At 41.6% G+C, this 27,896-nt stretch overlaps 1 protein-coding gene across 2 annotated transcripts in view; it reads left to right on the forward strand.

Annotated features, from left to right (window-relative positions):
* fras1 (Fraser extracellular matrix complex subunit 1) overlaps positions 1 to 27,896 on the forward strand; it is a 311,268-nt gene that overhangs the window by 151,105 nt on the left and 132,267 nt on the right. For both annotated transcript variants that reach the window (XM_060907238.1, XM_060907239.1), the window contains 5 exons: positions 4,009 to 4,149; positions 9,467 to 9,610; positions 14,732 to 14,887; positions 17,980 to 18,126; positions 18,248 to 18,394. In XM_060907238.1, coding sequence (XP_060763221.1) covers positions 4,009 to 4,149; positions 9,467 to 9,610; positions 14,732 to 14,887; positions 17,980 to 18,126; positions 18,248 to 18,394 — 735 coding nt within the window. The remainder of the gene's footprint in view (positions 1 to 4,008; positions 4,150 to 9,466; positions 9,611 to 14,731; positions 14,888 to 17,979; positions 18,127 to 18,247; positions 18,395 to 27,896) is intronic.

The following is a 27,896-nucleotide window of genomic DNA, read 5'->3' on the forward strand; positions in this document are numbered from 1 at the left end:
GTGTGTGTGTGTTCACTGCTTCAGATGGGTTAAATGGAGAGGTTAAATTTCACTGTGTGCTTAAGTTTGTGTTTGAGTCAGGACTTTACATTAGCACCCGCCCACCCGCCAAATGCGGGTAAAATTCGGCTTTGGCGGGTAATGACTTTAGTCCCACTAGCCACTTTGGCGGGTGGTTTATTCTGTGGTATGACAATATATTTTAATTGTAGTTTCCTCTGAAGGCATCTGATATAATAAACGCATTGCAATGTAATATTATGCGCCTACAACTCCCATGAGCACCTGCATAAACATCCTGACAACATGTTAGATTGTTTAGAACGTTCGTTAACGGCTCAGATAAAATCAGTGATACGGTAACCTGCGGTTAATGAACGAAGCAACAAAGTTGCTGACGACTGACAAGCACACTATGTGGCGGCATATAGCTGGAGTTTCAAACCCTACTGCTCAGGGAAAAAGGGGCAGAGATGAGCAGGGCCGGAGCAGCATTTTAAAATCACAGAGGTCCGTGATGCGCAAAGCGCACACCGAAAAATGTTCGACAAATTTAAATGAGAGGGGTGAATTACACACCACGCAAGAGATCTGTTCCTGAAATTACTTTTAATGGTGTTTGAACTGAATATCATCTCATTTCATCTCATTATCTCTAGCCTCTTTATCCTGTTCTACAGGGTCGCAGGCGAGCTGGAGCCTATCCCAGCTGACTACGGGCGAAAAGCGGGGTACACCCTGGACAAGTCGCCAGGTCACCACAGGGCTTGAATGTCATCAGTTTTGAAAAAAAAAATCATGTATGTGGCAAGAATAAGAATAATTTAAGCTTGTTTAATGGTTTGATCTGGCCCAAGCAATGAGGACAAAAGATACCTTAACCATGTAGCCTATGGAACTAAGATACATTAACAATCTGGCATCCCTTACACCTACACAAAAATAAATAAATAAATAAATTTTGTGAAAAAAATCAGTATACACCATTATGTTTTAGGCAAAGTTATCCAAGGCAAACACAAGTTGAAACTTTCCACTCTATTGTTTTTGGCTTATCGAATGATTTATTTTTAAAATCACAAACAAGGCAGGCTATAACTGCGCTGCTTCAAAAATGTAAATTTAACAGCTTCATGAAAGTGCGCTGATGGTTACCATGAAAAAAACCGTGTCTGCTGCACTGCGTTCCTCCCCTGAGTCACGCACTCATTCGCTTTTGTGTTCTTGGTCTCAGAGCCACGCACACGAAACAGACACAGAAGACAGAATCAACATTTAATATAATTAACAATGCACTTTTTATGGAGACGTTTTAATGTTATTCTTTATTTTTTTTATCCAGTTCAATATTTAGCATACAAATGTATTTTCAGCTCTTAAAAATGACCAAGGTCCGGACCTCGGTGGCCTCGTAGCTGGCTACAGCCATGGAGATGAACAAGACGCTAATAGGAAGATAAGACAGTTCAATGACAAATGGAAGTTTGGGTGAGATCGGCTAGTTCATAGCAAAACCGAAAATACCATGTACTGCGAAGACTGTAGAAAGTCTGGCAAAGACAGGCACCAGCAATTTTAAACTCGAAACTATAAAGGACCATGAAAAGTCAAATGCACACATAGGTACTATAACATCAAAACAGGCGAAGACAGCTGGTTCACTACAGGACAGCATTGCTTTCAAGTCCCTGGCTGTCATGAAGTCGGCTGAGCTGGAGAGGATGGAGCTGCTGTTTAGAAACGTTCACGTGATTGGAAAGAAGTTGATCCCGCCCCAGCTATCAACTTATGGCCTGCTGGAAGCCTCAGGTCACGAAGACCATTTTTCATGGACCATTCAGACTCATCTGATGATGAATGTAATGAGGACATTTAATGTCTCTCTCTACACATGTTCACACACACACACACACACACACACACACACACACACACACACACACACACACACACACACACACACTAATAGATAATACACTACCGTTCAAAAGTTTGGGGTCACTTTGAAATGTCCTTATTTTTGAAAGAAAAGCACTGTTCTTTTCAATGAAGATCACTTTAAACTAATCAGAAATACACTCTATACATTGCTAATGTGGTAAATGACTATTCTAGCTGCAAATGTCTGGTTTTTGGTGCAATATCTCCATAGGTGTATAGAGGCCCATTTCCAGCAACTCTCACTCCAGTGTTCTAATGGTACAATGTGTTTGCTCATTGCTTCAGAAGGCTAATGGGTGATTAGAAAACCCTTGTACAATCATGTTAGCACAGCTGAAAACAGTTTAGCTCTTTAGAGAATCTATAAAACTGACCTTCCTTTGAGCAGATTGAGTTTCTGGAGCATCACATTTGTGGGGTCGATTAAATGCTCAAAATGGCCAGAAAAATGTCTTGACTATATTTTCTATTCATTTTACAACTTATGGTGGTAAATAAGAGTGATTTTTCATGGAAAACACAAAATTGTCTGGGTGACCCCAAACTTTTGAACGGTAGTGTACATAATATACATAATAATACTTGATAATACGCATAATACTTGCATATCAAAACATCAAATGTTTTTCAGTGATAAATGTTTTGAATTGGACTTTTAATATTTGAATCAGTTCAGTTGTACTGAATGTTATTTTTCATATTATATGATATTTCATATTGTAAGGGGCTTGAATTTGAGTTCAATAAACATAATACTCTGTTTATATTTTTGTCTGAATTGGTTGCATGTTTTCGTATAGGGAGCTACCTTAACAGCACTGAATACTTGAGTGCTACATTATACGCTGCCATTCATAATTAAATCTAGATCTTCCGAACTTTAACGTATCATGGTGAAGAAAAAAATGCGATTTCCTGGCAACAAAATTGTGGCTAGTGAAAAGGCTGAATGGCTAGTGGCTCGGGAAAACCACTAGCCACAGTGGCCGGTGAGCAAAAAAGTTAATGTAAGGCCCTGGTTTGAGTGTATGTGTGATTTTAAATAAAGGCTTCTTGTTCTTGTTAAATAAAATTTCAAGATCTTAAAATTCAAAAGGGCATCGTGTAGTGGATGAATGAACAGAAACTACATTTTGCCATGGCACTTTCTCTTTTCAGACCTGATTTGAAGAAGGTATGCGTTTGTCTGTGTAGAATCTGGATACACAAAGAGACTAGAGACCGTTATAAAGGCTGAGCATGCAAGTTATGAGAGGAAAATTTATACCACAGCACAGGAGTGGGTTTCTCAAAAGCATCGTAGCACAAAGATCATCGTTACCTCCACCAAGGAGGTTATGTTTTTGGTAGCGTTGGTTTGTTTGTTGGTTGGTTGGTTTGTCTGTTAGCAATATTACGGAAAAAGTTATGAACGGATTGCTCTGAAATTTTTTTCCAGAGGTGTGACTGGGCACAAGTAACAATCCATTAAATTTTGTCGGTGATCCAGATCACCGTCTGGATCCCGGAATTTTTTTAAAGGATTCTTGGCGGAGGTCTGTGCTCTCCGAGTGCTTTTCTAGTTAAATGGTAGAGTGAGCATCACAATGAACACTCTCTCTCCTAGTTAAGATGCTCTTAGCATTAAGAGGCTTTTGGGAAACCCACCCCAGATTGGTTAAGATGTTGAAATTGACATTCATTAATCAATTAAAAGTTGTAAAAGGAATAAGACACTATGTGAAGTGCTACTATTGGAAAATAATCAACAATAACTGGCTCTGTACATTTTCATGTTCTTTTTTATTTTTGTTTGACCAGCTTGTAATCATGAAAGAACATTTGTGAAACTGAGCACAGTAGTTTGTGTTGCTTTAAATTAAATCTCTTATTAAGCTTGGCGTAAGGATATGCAAACTTTTGCACTCGACTCTAAATGGTTTGTATCCAGTGTGAGAGTTTAGTTATAATCTCTGTTTGATACTGAAATGTTTATACTGTTTGAGCGGAACCTTCATGCTATAAAACCGCTTTTTCTCCATGTTTAAGATTTTTTTTTTTTTAACAAGAAACTTGTTTTCCTTTTAGAATGCTACAAGTCGTGTTCACGCTGCACAGCAGGAAATGCCCACAGTTGTACTTCCTGCCTTCAAACCAGTGTCCTCTACAATGGACAATGCCTCAATCAATGTCCTCATGGCTTCCATGTGCAGGACCGCACCTGTCATGGTAAGGACAGTCCTTATCTCTGACCTTTTGTGCTAAGAAAATCATGTTTTGTTATAATCTTTCGAAGATAAATTGTCCTGTACATGTTTAAGAGTCACCTAGAAAACTTTCTGTTATAAAAAAAAAATGAACATGAATCAATATGACTATGAACACCGTGACAGCTTTAAAAGTAATATACGTGGTAGAGCATTCCCGTTTGTCAGTAAGATTCATTACAATGTACTGTTCAGGGGGGATGAAAGAATGTATTAAAGCTTTTCAGCAACACATGCCAGTAATGGGCTGTAATTCCTGATGTGAATCCGGTTCCCTGTACTGCTCCTTGGCTCAGCGTTTTTAAACATCGTTTAAGAGTCTGTTAGATTCCACGCTGCAGGCATTTTAAGATGAACTACAAGCCAAGAAGAATCCCACATACTTAGAGTTAATGGCAACATAATTCCTTGTTGGCTGCTTTTCGAAGATAAACCATTAAATCTGTTGAGCCGGTGTGAGATGGTGAATGGCTTCAGTATAAGGCTCATTTGGGAAGGCTAATTGTGCATGCCAGCCTCTCTTCTCTTGGGTGACCCAAGTTGATGCGGTGTCAGCATGTCACATTCTGAATTATTCGCTTGGCTTTTAAAGGAAAAATTTGTAGCAATGTTATGTGGTGGGAGGCAATTTGCTGGCATCGTTCAAGTCTATATTTCCTCCTGCAAATCAATACGAAGTTCTTCTGATTGATCGCCTTTATCCTATGATAGAACATTTCTTTCCTGATGGGAATGGTCTCTTTCAGGATGACCCCAGCCCTTCCAGGAGGGCATGAGGACATGAGGGTTTACTGAATAGCTTGATGACTAGAAAAATGATTGCCACTCACTTGTTGTTCAGTGGAAATGAGGAAACGGGATGCGCGCGCATGCACACACACACACACACACACACACACACACACACACACACACACACACACACACACGTTTATCTCACTATCCTTGTGAGGACCTTCCATTGACATAATTATTATTGCAGTTAATTAATGCTGCACCTAAACCTAACACCAATCTTAACAGCCCCAATTCCAAAAAAATTGGGACAAAGTACAAATTGTAAATAAAAACAGAATGCAATAATTTACAAATCTCAAAAACTGATATTGTATTCACAATAGAACATACACAACATATCAAATGTCGAAAGTGAGACATTTTGAAATTTCATGCCAAATATTGGCTCATTTGAAATTTCATGACAGCAACACATCTCAAAAAAGTTGGGACGGGGCAATAAGAGGCTGGAAAAGTTAAAGGTACAAAAAAAGGAACAGCTGGAGGACCAAATTGCAACTCATTAGGTCAATTGGCAATCGGTCATTAACATGACTAGGTATAAAAAGAGCATCTTGGAGTGGCAGCGGCTCTCAGAAGTAAAGATGGGAAGAGGATCACCAATCCCCCTAATTCTGCACCGACAAATAGTGGAGCAATATCAGAAAGGAGTTCAACAGTGTAAAATTGCAAAGAGTTTGAACATATCATCATCTACAGTGCATAATATCATCAAAAGATTCAGAGAATCTGGAAGAATCTCTGTGCGTAAGGGTCAAGGCCGGAAAACCATACTGGGTGCCCGTGATCTTCGGGCCCTTAGACGGCACTGCATCACATACAGGCATGCTTCTGTATTGGAAATCACAAAATGGGCTCAGGAATATTTCCAGAGAACATTATCTGTGAACACAATTCACCGTGCCATCCGCCGTCGCCAGCTAAAACTCTATAGTTCAAAGAAGAAGCCGTATCTAAACATGATCCAGAAGCGCAGACGTCTTCTCTGGGCCAAGGCTCATTTAAAATGGACTGTGGCAAAGTGGAAAACTGTTCTGTGGTCAGACGAATCAAAATTTGAAGGTCTTTATGGAAATCAGGGACGCCGTGTCATTCGGACTAAAGAGGAGAAGGACGACCCAAGTTGTTATCAGCGCTCAGTTCAGAAGCCTGCATCTCTGATGGTATGGGGTTGCATTAGTGCATGTGGCATGCGCAGCTTACACATCTGGAAAGACACCATCAATGCTGAAAGGTATATCCAGGTTCTAGAGCAACATGTGCTCCCATCCAGACGACGTCTCTTTCAGGGAAGACCTTGCATTTTCCAACATGACAATGCCAAACCACATACTGCATCAATTACAGCATCATGGCTGCATAGTAGAAGGGTCCGGGTACTGAACTGGCCAGCCTGCAGTCCAGATCTTTCACTCATAGAAAACATTTGGCGCATCATAAAACGGAAGATACGACAAAAAAGACCTAAGACAGCTGAGCAACTAGAATCCTACATTAGACAAGAATGGGTTAACATTCCTATCCCTAAACTTGAGCAACTTGTCTCCTCAGTCCCCAGACGTTTACAGACTGTTGTAAAGAGAAAAGGGGATGTCTCACAGTGGGAAACATGGCCTTGTCCCAACTTTTTTGAGATGTGTTGTTGTCATGAAATTTAAAATCACCTAATTTTTCTCTTTAAATGATACATTTTCTCAGTTTAAACATTTGATATGTCATCTATGTTCTATTCTGAATAAAATATGGAATTTTGAAACTTCCACAACATTGCATTCTGTTTTTATTTACAATTTGTACTTTGTCCCAACTTTTTTGGAATCAGAGGTGTGTGTGTGTGTGTGTGTGTGTGTGTGTGTGTGTGTGTGTGTGTGTGTGTATGTATGTATGTGTGTGTATGTGTGTCCTATATCCCATATCCCCACAAGGTTGAACTTGACAGATTTTACTATCTTTGTGTGGGGACATTTGGTCCTCAGTTTTGTGTATGTATGTATTTATTAATATGATATAATATAATACACACACTTCAGTTCACCTCACCCCTCACTTCATCTCTCGATTTGTCAGGTAGCACGGCTGGTTGAGCGTATAGGAAGTGAGTAATGATGCTGATGGAACAATAATATCAATGGTCCAAAATGATAGCTTTGACATAATTATCAATAATTCAGTAATTATCCACATTTTTTCGCTCCTTTTCAGTAAACCCTATGACATTTTCTTGAATAATTTATTTTCATTCAACAACCCATCGATTATACCATGTTGATATTTTGGAACTTGAAACTGCCGCAGCTGCAAAATTAAAAATTAATCCCTAATTGAAATATAAATCTGAATTTAAAATAATTAGGCAACATGATTAATTTATGTACATACATTATTAGCATTAAATGTTGACTTCAGTGTAATCCTGATATTTATTTATTTATTGCCTCTGCCACTGAGTGGGGGAGGCATCATGTTTTCTGGTCTTCTATCCATCCATCTGTCCAAGATTCTCAATAGTGCAATATCTCAAGAACAAGTGGTTGAATGTTTGTAGAATTTATATGGAAATATCATTTTAACCATTAGATAAACTGATTAGATTTTGGAATTGGGGCGGCACGGTGGTGTAGTAGTTAGCACTGTCGCCTCACAGTAAGAAGGTCCTGGGTTCGAGCCCAGCAACCGACGAGGGCCTTTCTGTGTGGAGTTTGCATGTTCTCCCCGTGTCCGCGTGGGTTTCCTCCGGGTGCTCCGGTTTCCCCCACAGTCCAAAGACATGCAGGTTAGGTTAACTGGTGACTAAATTGACCGTAGGTGTGAATGGTTGTCTGTGTCTGTGTGTCAGCCCTGTGATGACCTGGCGACTTGTCCAGGGTGTACCCCACCTGTCACCCATAGTTAGCTGGGATAGGCTCCAGCTTGCCTGCAACCCTGTAGGACAGGATAAGCAGCTACAGATAATGGATGGATGGATTTTGGAATTGCTCCAAAAAGGGCTCAGTTCATAACAAATATAAATGACTGAAATACAACCCCAAATCAGAAAAGTTGGGGCAGTATGGAAAATGCAAATAAAAAAAGAAAGTGGTAATTTCTAAATTTACTTTGACTTGTATTTCATTGCAGATGGCATAAACCCAAGATATTTCATGTTTTGTCTGATCAACTTCATTTCATTTGTTAATATACATCCATTCCTGCGTTTCAGGGCTGTAACACATTCCAAAAAAAGTTGGTATGGGACAATTTAGGGCTAGTAATGAGGTGTAAGTAAGTAAATAAATAAATAAATAAATAAAAATAATGATGTGATATGAAATAGGTGATTTGTAATCATGATTTGGTACAAAATCAGTATCCAGGAAAGGCCTAGTCTTTGAGGAGCAAAGATGGACTAAGGATCTCCAGATTGTCAACAAATGCTTGAAATTATTGAAATCTTTAAAAACAATCTTCTTCAAAGAAATATAGGAAGGGATTTAGATATTTCACCTTGTAATTTCAGTGTGTAAAGGGCAAGGGCACAAGCCTAAGCTGAACACCCGTGATCTCTGATCCCTCAGATGGCACTTCATCAAGAACAGTCATTCATCTATAGCTGATATAACCACATGGGCTCAGGATTAATTTGGCAAACCTTTGTCAAGCACTCCAGTACGGATTTACATCCACAAATGCCAGTTAAACTTTACTGTGCAAAAAGGAAGACTTGTATTAACTGTGTCCAGAATTGGCATCAACAGTGCCTGTCCCCCCTGTCCCTAATGGAGAATACGTGGTGAATTTATTATTATTATTTTGGAACAAACAAACAAAAAAAGACCCCATACTGTTGGACATCTTAACACCTGTTTGCAGGAAGAATGGGACAAAATAGCACCTGAAACGTTTCATCGCTTGGTGTCTTCAATCCTGAAACATCTTTTAAGTGTTTTGAGAAGGAATGGTAACATTATAAAGTGGTAAATGTCTCACGGTCCCAACTTTTTTACAAATGTGTTGTAAGAATCAAAAATGTTTTGTGTTTATTTTGAAAAAAAAAAACAAGAAGATTCATGCTATAAAACCTCAAATGTGCTGTTGTATTGTTTTGAGTGCAATACAGGTCAAAGATTATTTACAAATCATTGTTTTCAGTTTTAGTTTCAAGTGCAACATACTGTCCCAACTTTTTCTGATTTGGAGTTGTACTGGGCGGTTTTTTATTATTATTATTATTATTATTATTATTATTATTATTATTATTCAATAGCTTCCTTCATGTTTTAAGTATATTTTAAGGGTAGTTCTGGCATACAAATTAGTAACTAGAACTGGACTTGGAGGTTGTGGTGGCATCACTGCCGACACTGTGCTAAAATTACTACAAAAACTTTGATTTAATCCAGATTATAGACGAGTCTGCATTTGCTGTTGTACTATAGGGTATTAATATCGGTGTTCATAGTTAAAATAGTTCTATGAAGGGTGTTGTGCTTTTGTTTTTTCAGCTTGCCACCCAACCTGTAAGGAGTGTTCTGGTCCCTCTCAAGCTGACTGCACAGTCTGCCCACCTCACGCCAGCCTCCACAATGGCTACTGCCGCACCAGCTGCCCTGAGGGACAGTACCTAAATGCTGTGGGCTACTGTAGCGGTGAGTAGCTCACATGTATCCTCACAGTGGTTTCAAATAATATTTCGTCCTTAACAGTAAACAGGTTTTTTTATCATAGAGCTTTATATGCTGATATCCATGTTAAAAGCTGTACTGGTTAGGTCATTTTGACCTAAATCACGATGCAAATTTATGACTCTTTGAATCACTGAAGTAAAAAATGAATTGAGATTATCATCAGGCTGCATAATCTTAGTTTTTCCTAATGGTAATTGCATTTTTTAGACAGCAGTAGCACAATAATATACAATAGTTGGAATGCACATGACTTCACCCCAGTCGGAAGCAACACAGCTCTAATACCATGAAAACACACACACACACACACACACACACACACACACACACACACACACAGAGGCAGGTCTAAAATGGGAAAGAGCTATTGTGTGATTGACTGTACAAATAGATTTTACAAGAAATCAGAGCTCTCTTTATACAGACTTCCGAAAGCTAAAGAAAAGAGAAGCAAATGGTGGTAGTAGAAATCTTCATAAAAGTTTATTAAGAAAAGGCCTATTTGTTATTTGTTTTCTCATTTCCAGTGAAAGGAATATTTTAGTTAATAGGCTATTATATTTTACTCCAACCTTTACCAAAGTGGAAAACTAATTATTGTTGGTTAATAAGAAAATGAAGCAAAACCTTTTTTATTTTATTTATTTATTTATTATTTTATTTTAACAAAAGGAATATTTAAGTTGATGAAGAATAGGAAAAGATGTTGCTTTTTTAGCTCATCTGGCCACAGGCCAGATCAGATGAGCTTATGCGATCACGCATGAGCTTATCCGATCACACGCGATTCGTCGTCACCCCTCCACAATTTACAAAAATTGCTACTCCTCCTACAGGACTGATCGGATTTCGATCAAACTCGCATACAATGTTCCCCAGGTGGGTGTGCATAAAAGTTGTCAAGATGGTGGCGCCACCTGTCATCTTTACAATGTTATGGGTGTCTTGGCCGGTATCAGCTACAGCCTCATTGAGGCTATTTTTTCATAGTAAAATTTTCATTTCATTTTATTTTTTTCAAAAATGTCATGTCGAATCATGAGCCCAATATCGTGACTCAAGTCATGAGTTAGGTGAATTGTTACATCCCTCGTAAATGTAGTTCCTGTCACATGACCTTCATTTTTAGCCATAAATAATATTCTGCTAATTGAGATGATGCATTTGGGACTTAACACTGGGCAGCAAAGCTTTTTCTTTTGAACAGACCATGTTTTTGCCTTTTTTTTTTTTTTAGTCGATGCAATGTGGTTGACACTTTCTGTTACTACAGAAAGGTTTGTCGTGTCTCAGCTCTTGTGTTAGATTGTGCCTCAACAAGCATGGGGGTTACAAATAATAGATCAATAGAGAGAAACTAGAAAAGGAATTATAACAAGTCTGAACACAGATTTAACAAAAACAAACAACAAAAAAGACACGTTCAGCTGCATCGCAGAGGTTTGTCTTCCTTGCCTCATTCTTATTAAACCTTGGAAGACTCCAGTGAGACCTCTAACAAGCATGAGATCCAATTGCATTGTTCTTTTACTCGGAAAATTATGCTAGTTCCCTTTTGATTAAACAAGTAATCAGCATGTTCCTCAGAAGAGCTACATTTCCTCATTAGATGCAAAGCTAGCAATACTTTGGCAGGGGGAGGTTATGATGTAAACAAATGGATTAATATATACAGGTTTTAATTAACCCACCTTAAAAAGAGATTAAAATGGCTTTCGCTGGCTTCATATCCTCTCCTCAGCTCAACTCGTTTATTAAGCGATGCCTGGTGGGACTTCTCAGACAGGCACTTTTCATCTCTCTCACATAATCAGATGTTCTCATCTCCAGTTTTAAGATGCTGTCCTATCCCTGGAAGCCAAAATTCCAAGGGTTCAGAGTTTAACTTAAATACTTTTAACTGTGGAATCCATTAAATCATAAATTCTATCCAAAACACTTTTTTTTTAATACATCTGTCCCAACAACTTCCCTGAGATTTCCATTATAGTTGAGCAAACAAGTTTTCAATTCTTTTCTCAGTACAGAGACTTTTACTGTGGTGAGCACACGCGCACACCACACACACTCTACAGAAGCAGAAGATGGACATCATTGTAAAAAGCACTGGAGTATTCCTTTCAGAGGATTAATGCTGTTTTAGGACACTGGATAAGGACAAGAGATTTTTCAAGGTTTCATCACACTGTTGGTTCTGATCTCGGCTTTTAATCAATTTTAATCTAAAATTCATTTTAATGGAAGGAACACAGAATACACCCAAGATTTAAACTCTCCATCATGTGGTCCATAGTCTTCTGGCCTCCTTTCTCTCAGCTTGAGCCACTCCGTCTTTTCCAGTGTACAACCCCGATTCCAAAAAAGTTGGGACAAAGTACAAATTGTAAATAAAAACGGAATGCAATGATGTGGAAGTTTCAAAATTCCATATTTTATTCAGAATAGAACATAGATGACATATCAAATGTTTAAACTGAGAAAATGTATCATTTAAAGAGAAAAATTAGGTGATTTTAAATTTCATGACAACAACACATCTCAAAAAAGTTGGGACAAGGCCATGTTTCCCACTGTGAGACATCCCCTTTTCTCTTTACAACAGTCTGAAAACGTCTGGGGACTGAGGAGACAAGTTGCTCAAGTTTAGGGATAGGAATGTTAACCCATTCTTGTCTAATGTAGGATTCTAGTTGCTCAACTGTCTTAGGTCTTTTTTGTCGTATCTTCCGTTTTATGATGCACCAAATGTTTTCTATGGGTGAAAGATCTGGACTGCAGGCTGGCCAGTTCAGTACCCGGACCCTTCTTCTACGCAGCCATGATGCTGTAATTGATGCAGTATGTGGTTTAGCATTGTCATATTGGAAAATGCAAGGTCTTCCCTGAAAGAGACATCGTCTGGATGGGAGCATATGTTGCTCTAGAACCTGGATATACCTTTCAGCATTGATGGTGTCTTTCCAGATGTGTAAGCTGCCCATGCCACACGCACTAATGCAACCCCATACTATCAGAGATGCAGGCTTCTGAACTGAGCGCTGATAACAACTTGGGTCGTCCTTCTCCTCTTTAGTCCGAATGACACAGCGTCCCTGATTTCCATAAAGAACTTCAAATTTTGATTCGTCTGACCACAGAACAGTTTTCCACTTTGCCACAGTCCATTTTAAATGAGCCTTGGCTCAGAGAAGACGTCTGCGCTTCTGGATCATGTTTAGATACGGCTTCTTCTTTGAACTATAGAGTTTTAGCTGGCAACGGCGGATGGCACGGTGAATTGTGTTCACAGATAATGTTCTCTGGAAATATTCCTGAGCCCATTTTGTGATTTCCAATACAGAAGCATGCCTGTATGTGATGCAGTGCCGTCTAAGGGCCTGAAGATCACGGGCACCCAGTATGGTTTTCCGGCCTTGACCCCTACGCACAGAGATTCTTCCAGATTCTCTGAATCTTTTGATGATATTATGCACTGTAGATGATGATATGTTCAAACTCTTTGCAATTTTACACTGTCGAACTCCTTTCTGATATTGCTCCACTATTTGTCGGCGCAGAATTAGGGGGATTGGTGATCCTCTTCCCATCTTTACTTCTGAGAGCCGCTGCCACTCCAAGATGCTCTTTTTATACCCAGTCATGTTAATGACCTATTGCCAATTGACCTAATGAGTTGCAATTTGGTCTCCAGCTGTTCCTTTTTTGTACCTTTAACTTTTCCAGCCTCTTATTGCCCCTGTCCCAACTTTTTTGAGATGTGTTGCTGTCAGGAAATTTCAAATGAGCCAATATTTGGCATGAAATTTCAAAATGTCTCACTTTCGACATTTGATATGTTGCCTATGTTCTATTGTGAATACAATATCAGTTTTTGAGATTTGTAAATTATTGCATTCCATTTTTATTTACAATTTGTACTTTGTCCCAACTTTTTTGGAATCGGGGTTCGATATACTTTTTTTGTCACAAGTTAAAATCCAAATAGTAGCGGCAGTCTTTAGAAGAAGAGTGGATATTGTGTCTGGCATTGTTCTCGCAGTGACTCTAAAGCTAATTAGGCGCTGTAGTTTCAAGGTGACCTTAGCGAGACTGGCATTATGGTAAACAGTCCAAAGAGGGTGGCTGTTTAATATTTAAAAGGATGCTGTCTGAAGGGTTTACGTGCAATAAATACTTTTCCACAGGTTTTTGAATGACCTCCATTCAACACTTACTCACATCAGGTCAACTTTTGCAAGTTAAAAAAAAAGATAAAACAGTTGTGTTTGGATCTTCTTTTTATAGCATTTGTATACATGCAGATCTACATCATCTATATATATCTTTTGATCGATCAATCAGTTGATATAGAGATTCAGTTTGTATCACTACAAAACGTGGAAAAGTTCAAGAGGGTGAATATTCATACTGTATTGCATGATGGACCAAAAAAATGTAGTGATGTCTAACATGACATGACGTTACATTACATTCATGGCATTCGGGAGATACTCTTATCCAGAGTGACATACAACATACCCAGAGCAGCCTGGGGAGCAGTTAGGAGTTAGGTGCTTTGTTCAAGGGCACTTCAGCCATTCCTGCTGGTCGAGAGAATTGAACCAGCAACCTTTTGGTCCCAAAGCTGCTTCTCTAACCGTTAGGTTGCATATTAAGCTTTAGTTTATTCCGGAATGCCATTATTAGAGTATGTTTAGGCATATTGGTGTTATTTCCCTCTTTCTTTTGCACACACACACACACACACACACACACACACGATCTGAATCACAGAAATACAGTCATACCCCTGTTATCAGACGCTGAGGGCCTGCTTTCTTTCCTCTTATCAGATAAGAAACCAGGAAAGGACATCATGAAAAGATCTTGTTCACTGATCACCTTCTGTGGCCACCGTAATAGCTTATTGTGAGACTGATGGTGATGTGATTTTCTCACCTTTTTTTTTTTTTTTTGATTATACATGACTTGTTCATTCAGGTTAGATTTATCCCATTTCAAAGCCATAACTCAATGCTTGCATGGCTAAGTGAAAAAACAAGCACTATTTACTAATCATGTTCCCATTCTTCTCCCTTGCAGAGTGTCAAGAGGGCTGTCAGCGGTGCACAGCAGACCTTCAGCTCAGCTCTGGGACTGTGTGTTTGTGGTGTAAAGGCGCCCGAATGCTGCTGCTGGGTGATCGCTGTGTGCAACATTGTCCACCAGGACACTACAAGTATCATGGAGCCTGCAAGAGTGAGTTTGTTCGATGCTTTTATCCAAAGTAAGGCAGAATCCAAACAAGCACAGAGCTGATGTGAATTAAAAGTCCTGTTTAAAGGCTCAAGAGTGCCTTTCAGCATCTCTGGTGAGATTTGAGCTCACATTAGAACTTCTGTTCAATGTGCAAGCACAGAACTGAAAAATATCGAGATTAGACTGTCAAAGACTAAGGCCCTGGGGGCGTCGTGGCTCAGGTGGATAAGGTGCCATACCATAAATCCGGGGACCCGGGTTCGGTTCCGGCCCGGGGTCGTTTCCCGGTCCCTCCCCGTCTCTCTCTCCCGCTCGTTTCCTGTCTCTGCACTGTCCTATCCAATAATAAGGGTGAAAAAAGCCCCAAAAAAAATCTTTAAAAAAAGACTAAGGCCCTGTCCACACGGCAACAGATTCAGGTGAATCTGATAAAATTGTTTATCGTTTCGGCCTGGCATCCACACGGCACCGGCGTTTTGGGTGCCCCAAAACGAAATCTTTTGAGAACGGGTTCCAGAGTGGAAAAAATCTGGCAACGGCGCCGTTGCGAAGTTGGCTGGATGAGTAGAACGGATTTGTTTACGATGACATCACAACCACATGACTGTCAGTGCTTCACGCCGGGTAGAAGTGTAACGAACTCGATGCGAGTTGTCAACAAATCCTATAACTTGGTTCATGAAACACGCTTACAAAATATTTTCACTGTGAATATTTATTGCGTAATGGTGCAAAGTGAGAGAGAGAGAGAGAGAGAGAGAGAGAATAGCCCTTAGGGCAGAGTCTTTAGTCCAAACACTGCGGAAGCAGTATAACCAAAACCGCGCACCGCCCGTGCACTTTCCAAAAACAAAAACAATCCCGCCAGCAAAAATAGGGAAAAAAAAGGAGCGATCTCACCTCTTCAGATGTTGGTTTAAGTCCGACAATACATTCCTCAAAAAGGGCATAGAAGAACAAAGTAATCCATCAACGTGTAGCATTCAATTTATTCCGGACCATTAAAGAATTCTGGAGGATATCAGAATGTTGGCATACCGGCTTCCATCTACCCCCATTCATTCCTCTTTCCACATCTCCATTCAAAAAACGAGCACGTGATTTAAAGGGACTATAGCCATAGGACAGGGAGTGAGAAGGTGTGCGCGTGTGACAGTGACAGGGGAGAACCTAGGCTCCTGCTTGCCCTGAATTTCTCTTAAAGTGAAGGCAGAAGAACGTTCAGCGCCTGGCCAGGCTTTCTATGTATTAATATAGACGTTTTAATATGAAATATAAATGTCTTAGACAATAGATACTATTTTATGCTACTGATTAATAATCAAAACTTTATGTAGCTGATGCTACAGAAGAAGGGGTTTATGCGCATGCGTCTACTTCTGCTATTGTTCTGGTGTCTCCGATGGGACCGTCTTACAGCTCACGTAGAGGTGTGGCATGTGTATTGCATCGTTTTCAGCAAGCGTTGCGTTGCCATATGTACCTGATATTTTACTGATCCGTTGCCCATGTGGACGCGATATTTAAAAAATAAAAATCTCGTTGCCGTTGTCGTGTGGATGTAGCCTAAAAGACCCTGGCCATACAGAGGCCCAAGCACTGATGGGCTGGCCGTACAGAGGCCCAAGCACTGATGGGCTGGCCATAGACAGAAAAACCTTGTAAATTAATATAGTCACATTGAACCAATGACTATGAATTGAGTATTGAAGGATAAGAGCATGTACTAATCTAAAGGCGTTCTATTTAACATCATAATTCAGCTTGAAGGTTTTTAGGCATTAGGTATAACCCAGTGTGAGATAAAACCGAAATATGTTGAGAGAAGAAAATAAAACAGTCCATTTCTCAATAAAGATGCAGCCTTTCAATAAACAGCTGCTGCTTTGTGAAATCACCTTGGCTGATAACAAGCACTACTTCTTCAGTGAACAGCTGCTCTCCTCTCTAATGCGTGTGTGCGAATATGAAGAATTCCTGAAAGAAATGGGCTCGTCTCGTGTATAGCCTTGCTGACTCTGAGGGGTTGTGCTTATAAATTGGTCCTACATTTTCTTATCTCATTGAATAAATACCTGCACCGGTGTCTCAGCCTTGAAAATGTCAATGATTATCTAGGAGGACTTGTGTAACTATTACACTGCATGAGGACCAGAGCAGTATTGAGACTTTTCACAAGTATTTGTGCTCATTAGTGAAGCCAAGTAGCCTACTTCTGGCTTTACATTCATACTTTTATCCAAAGCAGCGAGGCAGAATCCAGCAAAAGCACAGAGCTGTTAAAAGAGCTGACAGCATATTAGTGCAGCAACACTCAATTTCTGCCAACTAGGAAGAACCGTGACTAAATCCAAGGGTTGGAGAAATTGCTTGTACTCAAGCATGCTACAAACACTAGTCACAAATCTGTCGGTTAATTATCAGCAACTTTTCCAGATTTTTTTCAAACCTAATTTTCTCCCAGTTTAATCATAGACACTTGTTACATTCTTGCTGAAATCATCCCTCTCACACGACAGCTACCCATCTGTGACGGCATGGGCTAATATTTGGGACTTGGTAGGGATCTCATCTCATCTCATTATCTCTAGCCGCTTTATCCTTCTACAGGGTCGCAGGCAAGCTGGAGCCTATCCCAGCTGACTACGGGCGAAAGGCGGGGTACACCCTGGACAAGTCACCAGGTCATCACAGGGCTGACACATAGACACAGACAACCATTCACACTCACATTCACACCTACGGTCAATTTAGAGTCACCAGTTAACCTAACCTGCATGTCTTTGGACTGTGGGGGAAACCGGAGCACCCGGAGGAAACCCACGCGGACACGGGGAGAACATGCAAACTCCGCACAGAAAGGCCCTCGCCGGCCCCGGGGCTCGAACCCAGGACCTTCTTGCTGTGAGGCGACAGCACTAACCACTACACCACCGTGCCGCCCTTGGTAGGGATGATCAGGAAAACATTGTACCCAGCAGCCTTTTCTGGATTATTCAGCAAATCAACAATCTAGAGAAATACCTCACGTTGCTTATAATATCGAGCATTATATCATAATGCATATTACTGTTCATATTTACATTTCCCAGAATGCCATTCATCCTGTGCGGACTGCAGTGATGAAGGACCTCTGTCCTGTAGCTCCTGTACAGCCCCTGATGTTCTTGCCCCATCTGGTATGTGCACCTCTCAATGCTCCATTGGATACTACGCTGACGAAAACCAAGTGTGTCAAAGTAAGTATTCCTGTATGTTTATTTATGATTACATATTTATGGTATTGTACTGTATTTAAGCTTACTGTACATTACTTCTCGTGTGTGTGTGCGTGCGTGCATGCATGTACACCCATTTCAGAGTGTGACCGTCAGTGTCGGAGCTGTGAGATGGCAGGAGTGTGTACGTCCTGCAGAGACACGGAGAAAGTTCTGCTGTTTGGCGAGTGTCAGTACGAGAGCTGTGCCCAGCAGTACTACCTCAACACCACCACACACACCTGCAGAGGTGAGATTATAGATCTTGTACTGCCGATCATGTCCAATTTGATGGCAAAATCAAAAAAGTTCCTCCTGTGCCAGGTCTTCCCAGGCAGTCTCCCATCCAAGTACTAACCAGGCCCTTAAAGCATACTGGGCGGCACCGATCTTTGCTTCTATAGCCCTTGGCTTCTTGCCTAGACAGCTAGGGTTACAGTGGGGGCTAGTCCTCTGGTAACTGTGAAAGTTTGACTCCCCATTCGCATCCAGTGTGCCTTGCCAGACAGCAGTAGGTACCATTTTTACAATGGTCTTTGGTATGACCCGACCGTGAGTAGAACTTATGATCTCCTGGGTGAGAGGCAGACATGCTAACCAGCTCGTGGCCAATTTGATGACACCATAGTACATATTAAATTTAACTCAAATCCATTTGTGGTTTCAACTGTGTGGTTTAGTTGTAATGCAAAATGTGTAAAAGAGGTAAAGCTATCTTGGATGTGAGTGCTAATTGCTATCTTTGTATTCATGAGTTCAGAGGCACCTACAATTGGCTAATGTTATTCCGCTCAACAGAGGAGAGAGGCGTGCCATGCCTGCCACCCAGAAAAAAGCCAATCATCCTCGTAATAAGTACAAAACTAGAACCTCTGTGTATATTGATCGTCTGTCTTCCATCATATAATATCGTCCATTATAGTAAGAGGAGTTTTCTGGATGTTGGCTGGTGACTACTGATGGGCACATGTAGTGAAATGCCACTCAGTTTTAAAATGGACTTTCTTACATATAAAAAGAATATAAAACTAGAAATGGTGTAGCCTTGTTTGTACCATACTGTCCCCCCCCCCCCCCCCCCCAAAAAAAAAAAAAAAAAAAACTGCGACATTATCAGGATGAATATCAGGTGTGCTGATTGCATTTAACCAATCACTGCTTTGCGCTGTTTTTAGCTGTTTTGGCTCTATTTATCAGGTAACCAAGTTCAGGGCAGCTACTTTGCGTACTGCTCATTTGACAGAGGAGACAATTAGAGAAAATATAGGATTGTGAATTTATAACTTTGAGGTGTGTAACATGGAATGACTTTTTCAACCTGTTTCCATTATATATTCCATTTCAATATGAGATTATTAAATAGCTCATTTAAATAGCGAGATGGCCTTTCGATTTTATAAAATCGGTGAAATTTAATTCCCTCTGAAATTTGGTCATTATATATATATATATATATATATATATATATATATATATATATATATATATATATGTATGTATGTGTTATTTACCAGCTGGGAGGTCCGTATGGTGAAATACTGTGACCGAGGTCTTGAAAGTACTGAGCGAGGCCCTCTGGGCCGAGGTCAGTATTCAAGGCCGAGGTCACATTATTTCACCATACGGACCGACCTTAAGCTGGTAAATAATATATATTTATTTTTTTCTTTACCAAATTCTAACAGAAAACGAGAGCGCCCGAAAGGGAAAACCGAGCCAAGGCGAGCCGCCATTTTGAATCCTCATTCACGGCTGTAATGCAAATGGCTTCCTCCTCAGTATACAAGTGCACTTCCATGGCAGGAAAAGAACTACATTTTGCCACCTATGTAGTCCCTTATTTATATAAAATTGAGTCATTCAGAATTCAGCCATGTTTTTGCTCGGCGTTAGCAACAGTTACAGGTTTTTAGCTTTCTCCTGAAATGTTTTCTTTTATTTCGTCTTCCTCAGGGTAGTAAAACTCACTTTCGCTGTGAAGACTGTTGTTATCGCTATCCATGATGTAAAATTAATGCTATTATGCTGAGAAATGCGAAAATAAATGTTGACAAAAATTGCTACGATGTTTGTTGTTGTTGTGAACGAGCGAGTCGCCAGAGGTCCATAACCAGGGTCTGTATCATAGGATACGGACCTGCTCGCCAGCCAATCAGAGCGCATGATTTGATGAAAACCAGGCCACGAAAAAATAAATGTTTTTATTTCTGTAATATTTCGCAAATTATCAGGCCATTCTGTGACTGGGAAGTTATTTAATTTGAGGTGATTCCCGAGCAAATAATGTCCATGAAATCGCTCGCTTCACACAGTCAAGCAGACAGAGGAAGTCCTTGTGTGCATGCGCAGGTTTACCTTTGACCGTGCACTGACGATTACATCCTTTTGTCTCTAAACAAACAGCTGATCACACCGAGGTGCTCGCTGACTGCCGATATTTATTAGTTTTGTCCTGCGTTTTCTTTCCTTTGTATATAACATAACATCTTTTCTTCTCGCTTTCTGTTACTGTAGTCGGTCTTTCACGTTTCATTCACATACTCACGTCCTCTGTTTTTCTCTCCTGTTTCAGATTTGTATCCCACAATGCCTTGCGCGAACGGAGAAAGCCCACCACGTGATGCATGACATAGTATCTTGTATTGCGTCATGGTGAAGCAGGAAAAAATAGCGGAGAATTTAGAGCCACATGGCCCTAAATTCATTAATTGTTCTATTAGGTAAAAAAGCCTAATAAAATTGGAAGTCTGTGGTTCGAATTCAGTAGCTTTCGGTCCACTAAACAAAAATAAGTGGGTGTCGGGGAAAATTCTTTTTATGACCTACGCTTGAAAAATCTGAAAGGCAGTCTAGCTTTAACCAGATAGCATGCAGATTAGTTAGCTTGATAAGTAGCTAGCACAACAGTTAAGGAATTGGTGCTTTGCACTGTTTTTAGCTCTGTTTTTTTTTTTTTAACCTGTTTAACAGGTAAATAATTTCAGGACAGATGCTACCCACTTGGCAGTGGAAAGAAATGGAAAAAAAAATGGGCTTGTAAATTTGTTACCAGACCAAAATATACAATGCTGTCTGATTGAAAGGCTCTATTTGACTCTCAGCAATAAAAAAGCATAATGGCCAGTTTAGTGCCATTGTGACCAAAGACAGTTCTGACATAAATTGAGAAATTTTGATTCACCTCAGAGTTGGACTGCTGCTACAGTATTCCTCTAAAAGACCCCAGTAGGAGGACTGCAAAGGATGACGTAAAACTCAAATACGGTAGTGGCAATTGGGAAAAATAAACAAAACTAATACTAATAGACAGCCTTATTACTTTACGCTCACACCGAAGAATATTTATGTCGATGCAGCCCAATTTTGTGCATGAGCTCTGATCACTCTGATTGATGTCGTCATTTTCTTTAATCGCAGGTCCTGTTAGAGGATCTTCATAACAAACTGACATGGAGGACGCAAATTATTGCACAGTTTGTTGTTGAATTTTATTAAGAGCATCTCAATATAACAAATAATAAGACAGCGTTGGTGCATACAGTACCGGTGAAAAGTTCGGACACCCCTTCTAATTCAATGCTTTTTCTTTATTTTTATTAATTAAAAGATACTTCACGTGTTAAAGTCATGATGGATGTCGTTTCTCTTTACTTAGTTGAGCAGTTCTTGACATATGGATTACTACCGTTGTGGAATAAGGCTGTTTACTGTATGTTTATTATTTACTGCTTGATCTCAAATGCATTAAGAAGGCAAGAAATTTGTACATCTGTACATGTTGCAAGTTTAATAAAATATCGTTTCAGTGCAAATATGAAGCAAAAGGTATGCAACTGGGAAATTTAAGTATATATCAAACTAATATGGACTTCTCCTAGTTATAAATAATGTAGTCTTAAATAACAAGCATCAGTAGAAGTGTGCATATTTTGAAAAGTGGTGTGTGTGTGTGTGTGTGTGTGTGTGTGTGTGTGTGTGTGTGTGTGTGTGTGTGTGTGTGAAAGCGTGCCATCCTATGGAACATAATGATTGATTTGCCTCCTAGACATTTTCTTCCAAATCCATATTCCGCATAATCATCCAACAACAATTATTTAACAAAGTCATCCTTTATGCCACAATAGCCTGTGATACTCTAACTATGTTGATGAAAACTGAACCACACATTTCAGAGCTGTGTGATTGAAGAGTCTTTGTTGTGTGTGTAATGAGCAAAAGAATGTCTGCTCTGTCATTATTGGATATCACAAACTGTATTGTAGGAAGTCTTTTGTGAACGTTTTCTGATCTGAACCTTTCATGCGAGAGAGATGATTTAATGAGATTTTCTTCTATTTGGATCGTCCAGTTCAAAGTACCACTTGGATGTGGTTTAGAGAAAAGCAAGGAGAGAAAAAGATTAGGGTTTATGAGCGAGATTGGGAGATAGAGGCGATAAGAGAAAGAAACAGTGAAAAACAAGATTAGCGTTGATTTTCCTGACAACCTCCTCTGTGTTTCAGTACTGTTCTGAACATGCCCTGTGCAGCGTTGAAGTGTGTTTTCGTCAGAATCTGCTTGGAAATTGGACATTTGTACAGCCAGTTTTCACTGATATCGGCTTACTAAATAGTTCATTTTAACTATCTAGCATGCACATTAACTGGCTTGATCAGTGGCTATCCCTGGTATCATCAGTCCAGGCTGATTGGAAATCTCTAGACGAGAAAAAGATGTCCATATGAAGAGAGGAGGATGAGCCAGAAGATAAACTCAACTCCTAAACTAAAGACTACACAGAAATCGATGTGGTACAGGTGAAAGAGAGAAAAGATGAAAAGGGAGGGAAATGTTTGTTCAAGGTAATGTGTGTGGAGGGGTTGGGGTTTTTTTTCTTTAGATTTGTTTAAGCCGACATGAGGGTGAGGAAATATTTAGCTAGAAGGAGGAATGGATCAGTTTCGATCTCCCTGGCAATGCAGTGGGCTTGATTTCTGTTTCTAGCCCTGGTGTTTAAAGGTTGCTGTCTGGAGGAGAGATTAGATATGTGCCTGTCTGAATTATTGATTTCTTCCTTAATCAAAATTGGTAAAGTAAAGCACATCTCCAGGGGGGAAATAGGACATTTTTAAAGATTAAAACTTTCCAGATACCAGTTTGGGGGGGGGGGAGGATAGAAAATCCAATTTTGGACCAACTTTGGGGTTTTCTGCCTATGACATATTTTCGCACTTTGACTTTAAGGAAACTATAAATATGTTTCACCAAAATTATGTGCAAATGTTTACCTTATCTTGCCTGAGCTTTCTGTAGTTAGGTTAACGTGGGGCGGCCTTGGGCTGAAGTGCCCTTGAGTAAGGTACCGAACCCCTGACTGCTCTCCGAGCGCTGTAATATGGCTGCCCACTGCTCTGGGTGTGTGTGTGTGTGTGTGTGCGTGTGTTCACTCCTTCAGATGGGTTAAATGCAGAGGATGAATCTCAGTGTTTTGAAGTGTGCATGTGACAAAGATTCAAAGATTTTTTTTTTATTGTCAATTCACTATATATCCAGGATATATAGGAGAATCGAAATGCCGTTTCTCTCTCAGCTTACTTGCAAAAACAGATAAAGATTACAAAAAAAATTATATTAAGAAAAAAAAAAAAAATATATATATATATATATATATATATATATATATCATCTCATCTCATCTCATTATCTCTAGCCGCTTTATCCTGTCCTACAGGGTCGCAGGCAAGCTGGAGCCTATCCCAGCTGACTACGGGCAAAAGGCGGGGTACACCCTGGACAAGTCGCCAGGTCATCACAGGGCTGACACATAGACAACCATTCACACTTACGGTCAATTTAGAGTCACCAGTTAATCTAACCTGCATGTCTTTGGACTGTGGGGGAAACCGGAGCACCCGGAGGAAACCCACGCGGACACGGGGAGAACATGCAAACTCCGCACAGAAAGGCCCTCGCCGGCCACGGGGCTTGAACCCGGACCTTCTTGCTGTGAGGCGACAGCACTAACCACTACACCACCGTGCCACCCCTATATATAGTGTGAAGGGTGGGAGGTGTCACCAGCGATGCTGATGGCTCTGCGGGTGAGACGGGAGTGATAGATGTCCATAAGGGAGGGCTGAGGGGTACTGATGATCTTGCTGGCCGTGTTCACTATGCGTTGCAGAGTCTTCCGGCAGGAGGCACTGCAGCCTCCGTACCACGCAGTGATGCAGCCAGTGAGGACACTGTCAATGGTGCCCCTGTAGAATGAGCACATGATTGGGGTGGGACTCGTGCACTCCTCAGTTTAAGGAGGAAGTAGAGGCGAGTTTGAGCCTTCTTGGCCAGCAATGCGATGTTGTTGGACCAGGAGAGGTCCTCAGCGATGTGCACCCCTAGGAATTTGGTGCTGCTCACCCTCTCCACTGCAGCACAGTGGAGAAGTTTTCTTCTTCTTCTAAAAATCATGTTGGATAAGGAACCACTTTAACAAACATGGTGGTAAAAACAGTCAGGCTGCCTCTAGATGTCTAACACCTTCAAACTAAGTGATATTGTATTGCACATATGAATGTACTGAATGAAAATGTCATATCTCCAAATTTTTATGATTTATATTAGACCATGGGGGTGAACCAGGGGAGCCCTTTCATATGGTGAAATGTTTGTTCTATTTCCTTCACTCCAGACCGCCAGGGTGGTGCTAAAAGCACTAGTGGAAGGATCTTTGCATCCGCGCGTTTCGAGAGTCGCATGCAAAAGTTGTCATCTCATGACGTATGACGTGCCTGCCTATATAAGGCAACATCCCACGTCATTTGGCCTTTTCTTTTTTCTCGCATTGGAATCGCATCTCTTCTATTGGAATTCTGTGTGTGCTATCAGTTAACTGTGGGAATACCTGCGACAATCTACAGTGCAGCTCGTGACTGAAGAGGACTTCAGTGGGACTCGATTCCACGTGAGCTGTTTGGTCGCTAAGGTAACTTGTTTTATGCATCGATAGTCACTGAATCTTGGCTGCCAAGTTTTCAGGGGCGGCTATTATATCGGTCTTATCACAAACTGCTCGGTTGCCGGCAGGTTTGTCAGTCTTGAGCAAGTTAGCGAATTGGTTGCCAATAACGTTAATGTGTACTTACAACTTTACATGAGCATCGGTTTCTGGTTGCTAGTAAATCGTTGTCTGTAGTGGTAAAGTTGCGCTTGCAAACTTGCTAGCCTTGATTGCCAGGCTAGCAAGCAGCGCTACACCTTGCTTCTTTTCTTAAAAAAAAAAAATCACGGGTGAGTAGACACTGAGATGGATTCAGTGAGGTGTTCCACTTGCCCCAGTCTAATGGAGGTGCTGGATGCACATGATCGCTGCGCGGAGTGCCTTGGCATGCAACATCTAAGGGAGGCAATGTCTGATCCATGCCCTTCCTGTGCGTTAATGCCGCTTACTGTTAGACAGGCGCTGTTGGCTGGTGTGGAACGTGCGTCTAGCAGTTTTCTGCTCTCGGATTCTCAGACACAGCGTAAGCGTAGGCTTTCACCACCAGTGCATGCAAAGCAGCGCAAAAAATCTGTCTTCTGAGTTAGAGTGTAAAGTGGAACTGCTCTCATCTACAGTGGAGTGTCTGCTGCCTCTGCTTGCAAGGCCCTCCCCTACAGCAGGGGCACAGGTAGGTACTGTAGAGGAACAGCCTGCACTGCCTGCCTCCTTGTCACCCGTTGGCTCATGTTCTCAGCCACATGACCAAGAGGAAGTGATGTCTGTGGCTGCCTCAGACACCTTTTTCAGTCAGCCTTCTTCCTCGGCGCAGCCACCAAGTGAAGTCCTGCCAGGTGTTGAGCCCCGTGATTCGGGCAGTGATGTTACCTCTGGGAGATCTGGGGAGTCTGCCTCAGTGGTGGGTTTGGTGGAGGCCACACTGAAGGCTTTGCTTGCATGTTTGCAGTTGGACACCCCAGCGCTTCCTACCGGATCTGAGAACATGTTCCTGCGCCGTGTTCAGCGTGCCTCTCTGGTAATTCCACAGTGTCGTGACTTTACTTCTGTGGTGGCCTCTGCCCTGGAAGCTGCTATGAAACCTGCCCGTCCAGACCAGATGTCTCGCATGCTTGCGGCGATGCAGGACCCCGGTGCTGTTGGCTTGGGTAGCATGCCAGTAATCGAATCAAGCATTGCTTCGCTCATTGTGTCTCCCGATGAAGCACTTCGGGAGCAGCTGCATTGCCCTAATGCTGAGTGCCGCCGCACAGACGAGCTACTTTCTCGTGCTTACAACTCTACTGCCTTTCTTGGCAGGGTGTCTAACTCGCTGGCACACATGCTTGTTATGCTGCACTCAACACTCAACACATCATCAGCAGACCCACTGGCGGCTGAGGTACTGGAACTTGCACTGCAGGCTATGGGTGTCATTGCCAACCAGTGTGGCACTACCTTGGGCACCTTGCTGCAAGCCCGTCAACAAGTGTGGCTGGCTCAATCGCCTCTGCCAGAAGTATGCAGGAACAACCTGAGGCACCTCCCACTGGCACCTGGACAGGTCTTTGGGCCAGCAGCACAAGAGGCCCTTGACAGACATGTGTCTGTTACAGAGTCTCGCTCCCGTCATGTGGGCGTAGCACCCACCTTCAGAGCTCTGCCAAACCCTTCTGCCTCATGCTTTAGGCATGTGGCCCCTAGAGCTGCACAAAGGTCTCCCCATCGACCCCAGCAGCAGGCCCCCAATCCCTCATCTCCCTCGGCCAGGCAGGGTGGCACTCAGCCACACGTGAGTTTTCGCCCTTTCGACAGACGGGTCCTCCCCACCATCGTCGCCCCCCCATCCCTTCCGAAAAACGTAGACAGGACCACTGACAGGTCAGGGCCAGTGGCAGGAGTTTTTACAGGCAGCCAGCTAGCGCGTTGGCATGAAATAACAACCAACCAATGGCTACTCCCCACCCTTTCAGAAGGGTACCGCCTGCAATTCCGCCGCCTGCCACCAATGCATTCGGGTGTGAGGCAGACAGTTATAACCAATCCAAGACAGGCAGAAGCCTTGTCGAGAGAAGTTCAGTTGTTGCTACAAAAAGGAGCCATAGAGATGGTCGACCCCATTGTTCACCCAGGGGGTTTCTTTTCAGTTTATTTTCTCGTTCCAAAGAAAGACGGCGGGTTCAGGCTGATTTTAGATTTAAGAAGGTTAAACCATTTCTTGAAGGTGCTTCCTTTTCGAATGCTACGAACAACAGATGTACTGCAAGCGGTCGCAAACCAGGACTGGTTTGTGACTGTAGATCTCGTGGACGCCTATTTTCACATGCCCATTGCCGTGGACCACAGGCGCTTCCTTCGTTTTTCGTTCATGGGAAAGATTTTTCAGTTCAGAGTTCTCCCCTTTGGACTTTCTCTGGCACCAAGGGTGTTCTCAAAATGCATCCAAGTAGCACTAGAACCCCTTCAGAAGGAGGGCATAAGAGTGCTCCCTTACTTGGACAACTGGCTTCTTTGTGTGGCATTGCCCGAACAGGCCAGGGAACATGCTCACCGGTTGCTACTACACATTACGGCTCTGGGGTTCAGGGTGAACCAGAGGAAGTGCAAACTGGTCCCAGTCCAGGCAACATGTTTCATTGGCCTTGCCCTGGATTCAAACACTATGCTGGCCACTCCCACGCCAGACAGAATAAGTTCAATTCTCACTGGCGTGAACCACCTTCGTGTCGGGGGAACTCAGTGTTACGTTTCTCTCCTTCAGCTGTTGGGGAAACTCACAGTGGCCTCAGTAGTCATTCCT

The sequence above is a fragment of the Neoarius graeffei genome, chromosome 24 (assembly GCF_027579695.1).
Source record: "Neoarius graeffei isolate fNeoGra1 chromosome 24, fNeoGra1.pri, whole genome shotgun sequence".
In the NCBI taxonomy this organism is placed as follows: Eukaryota; Metazoa; Chordata; class Actinopteri; order Siluriformes; family Ariidae; genus Neoarius; species Neoarius graeffei.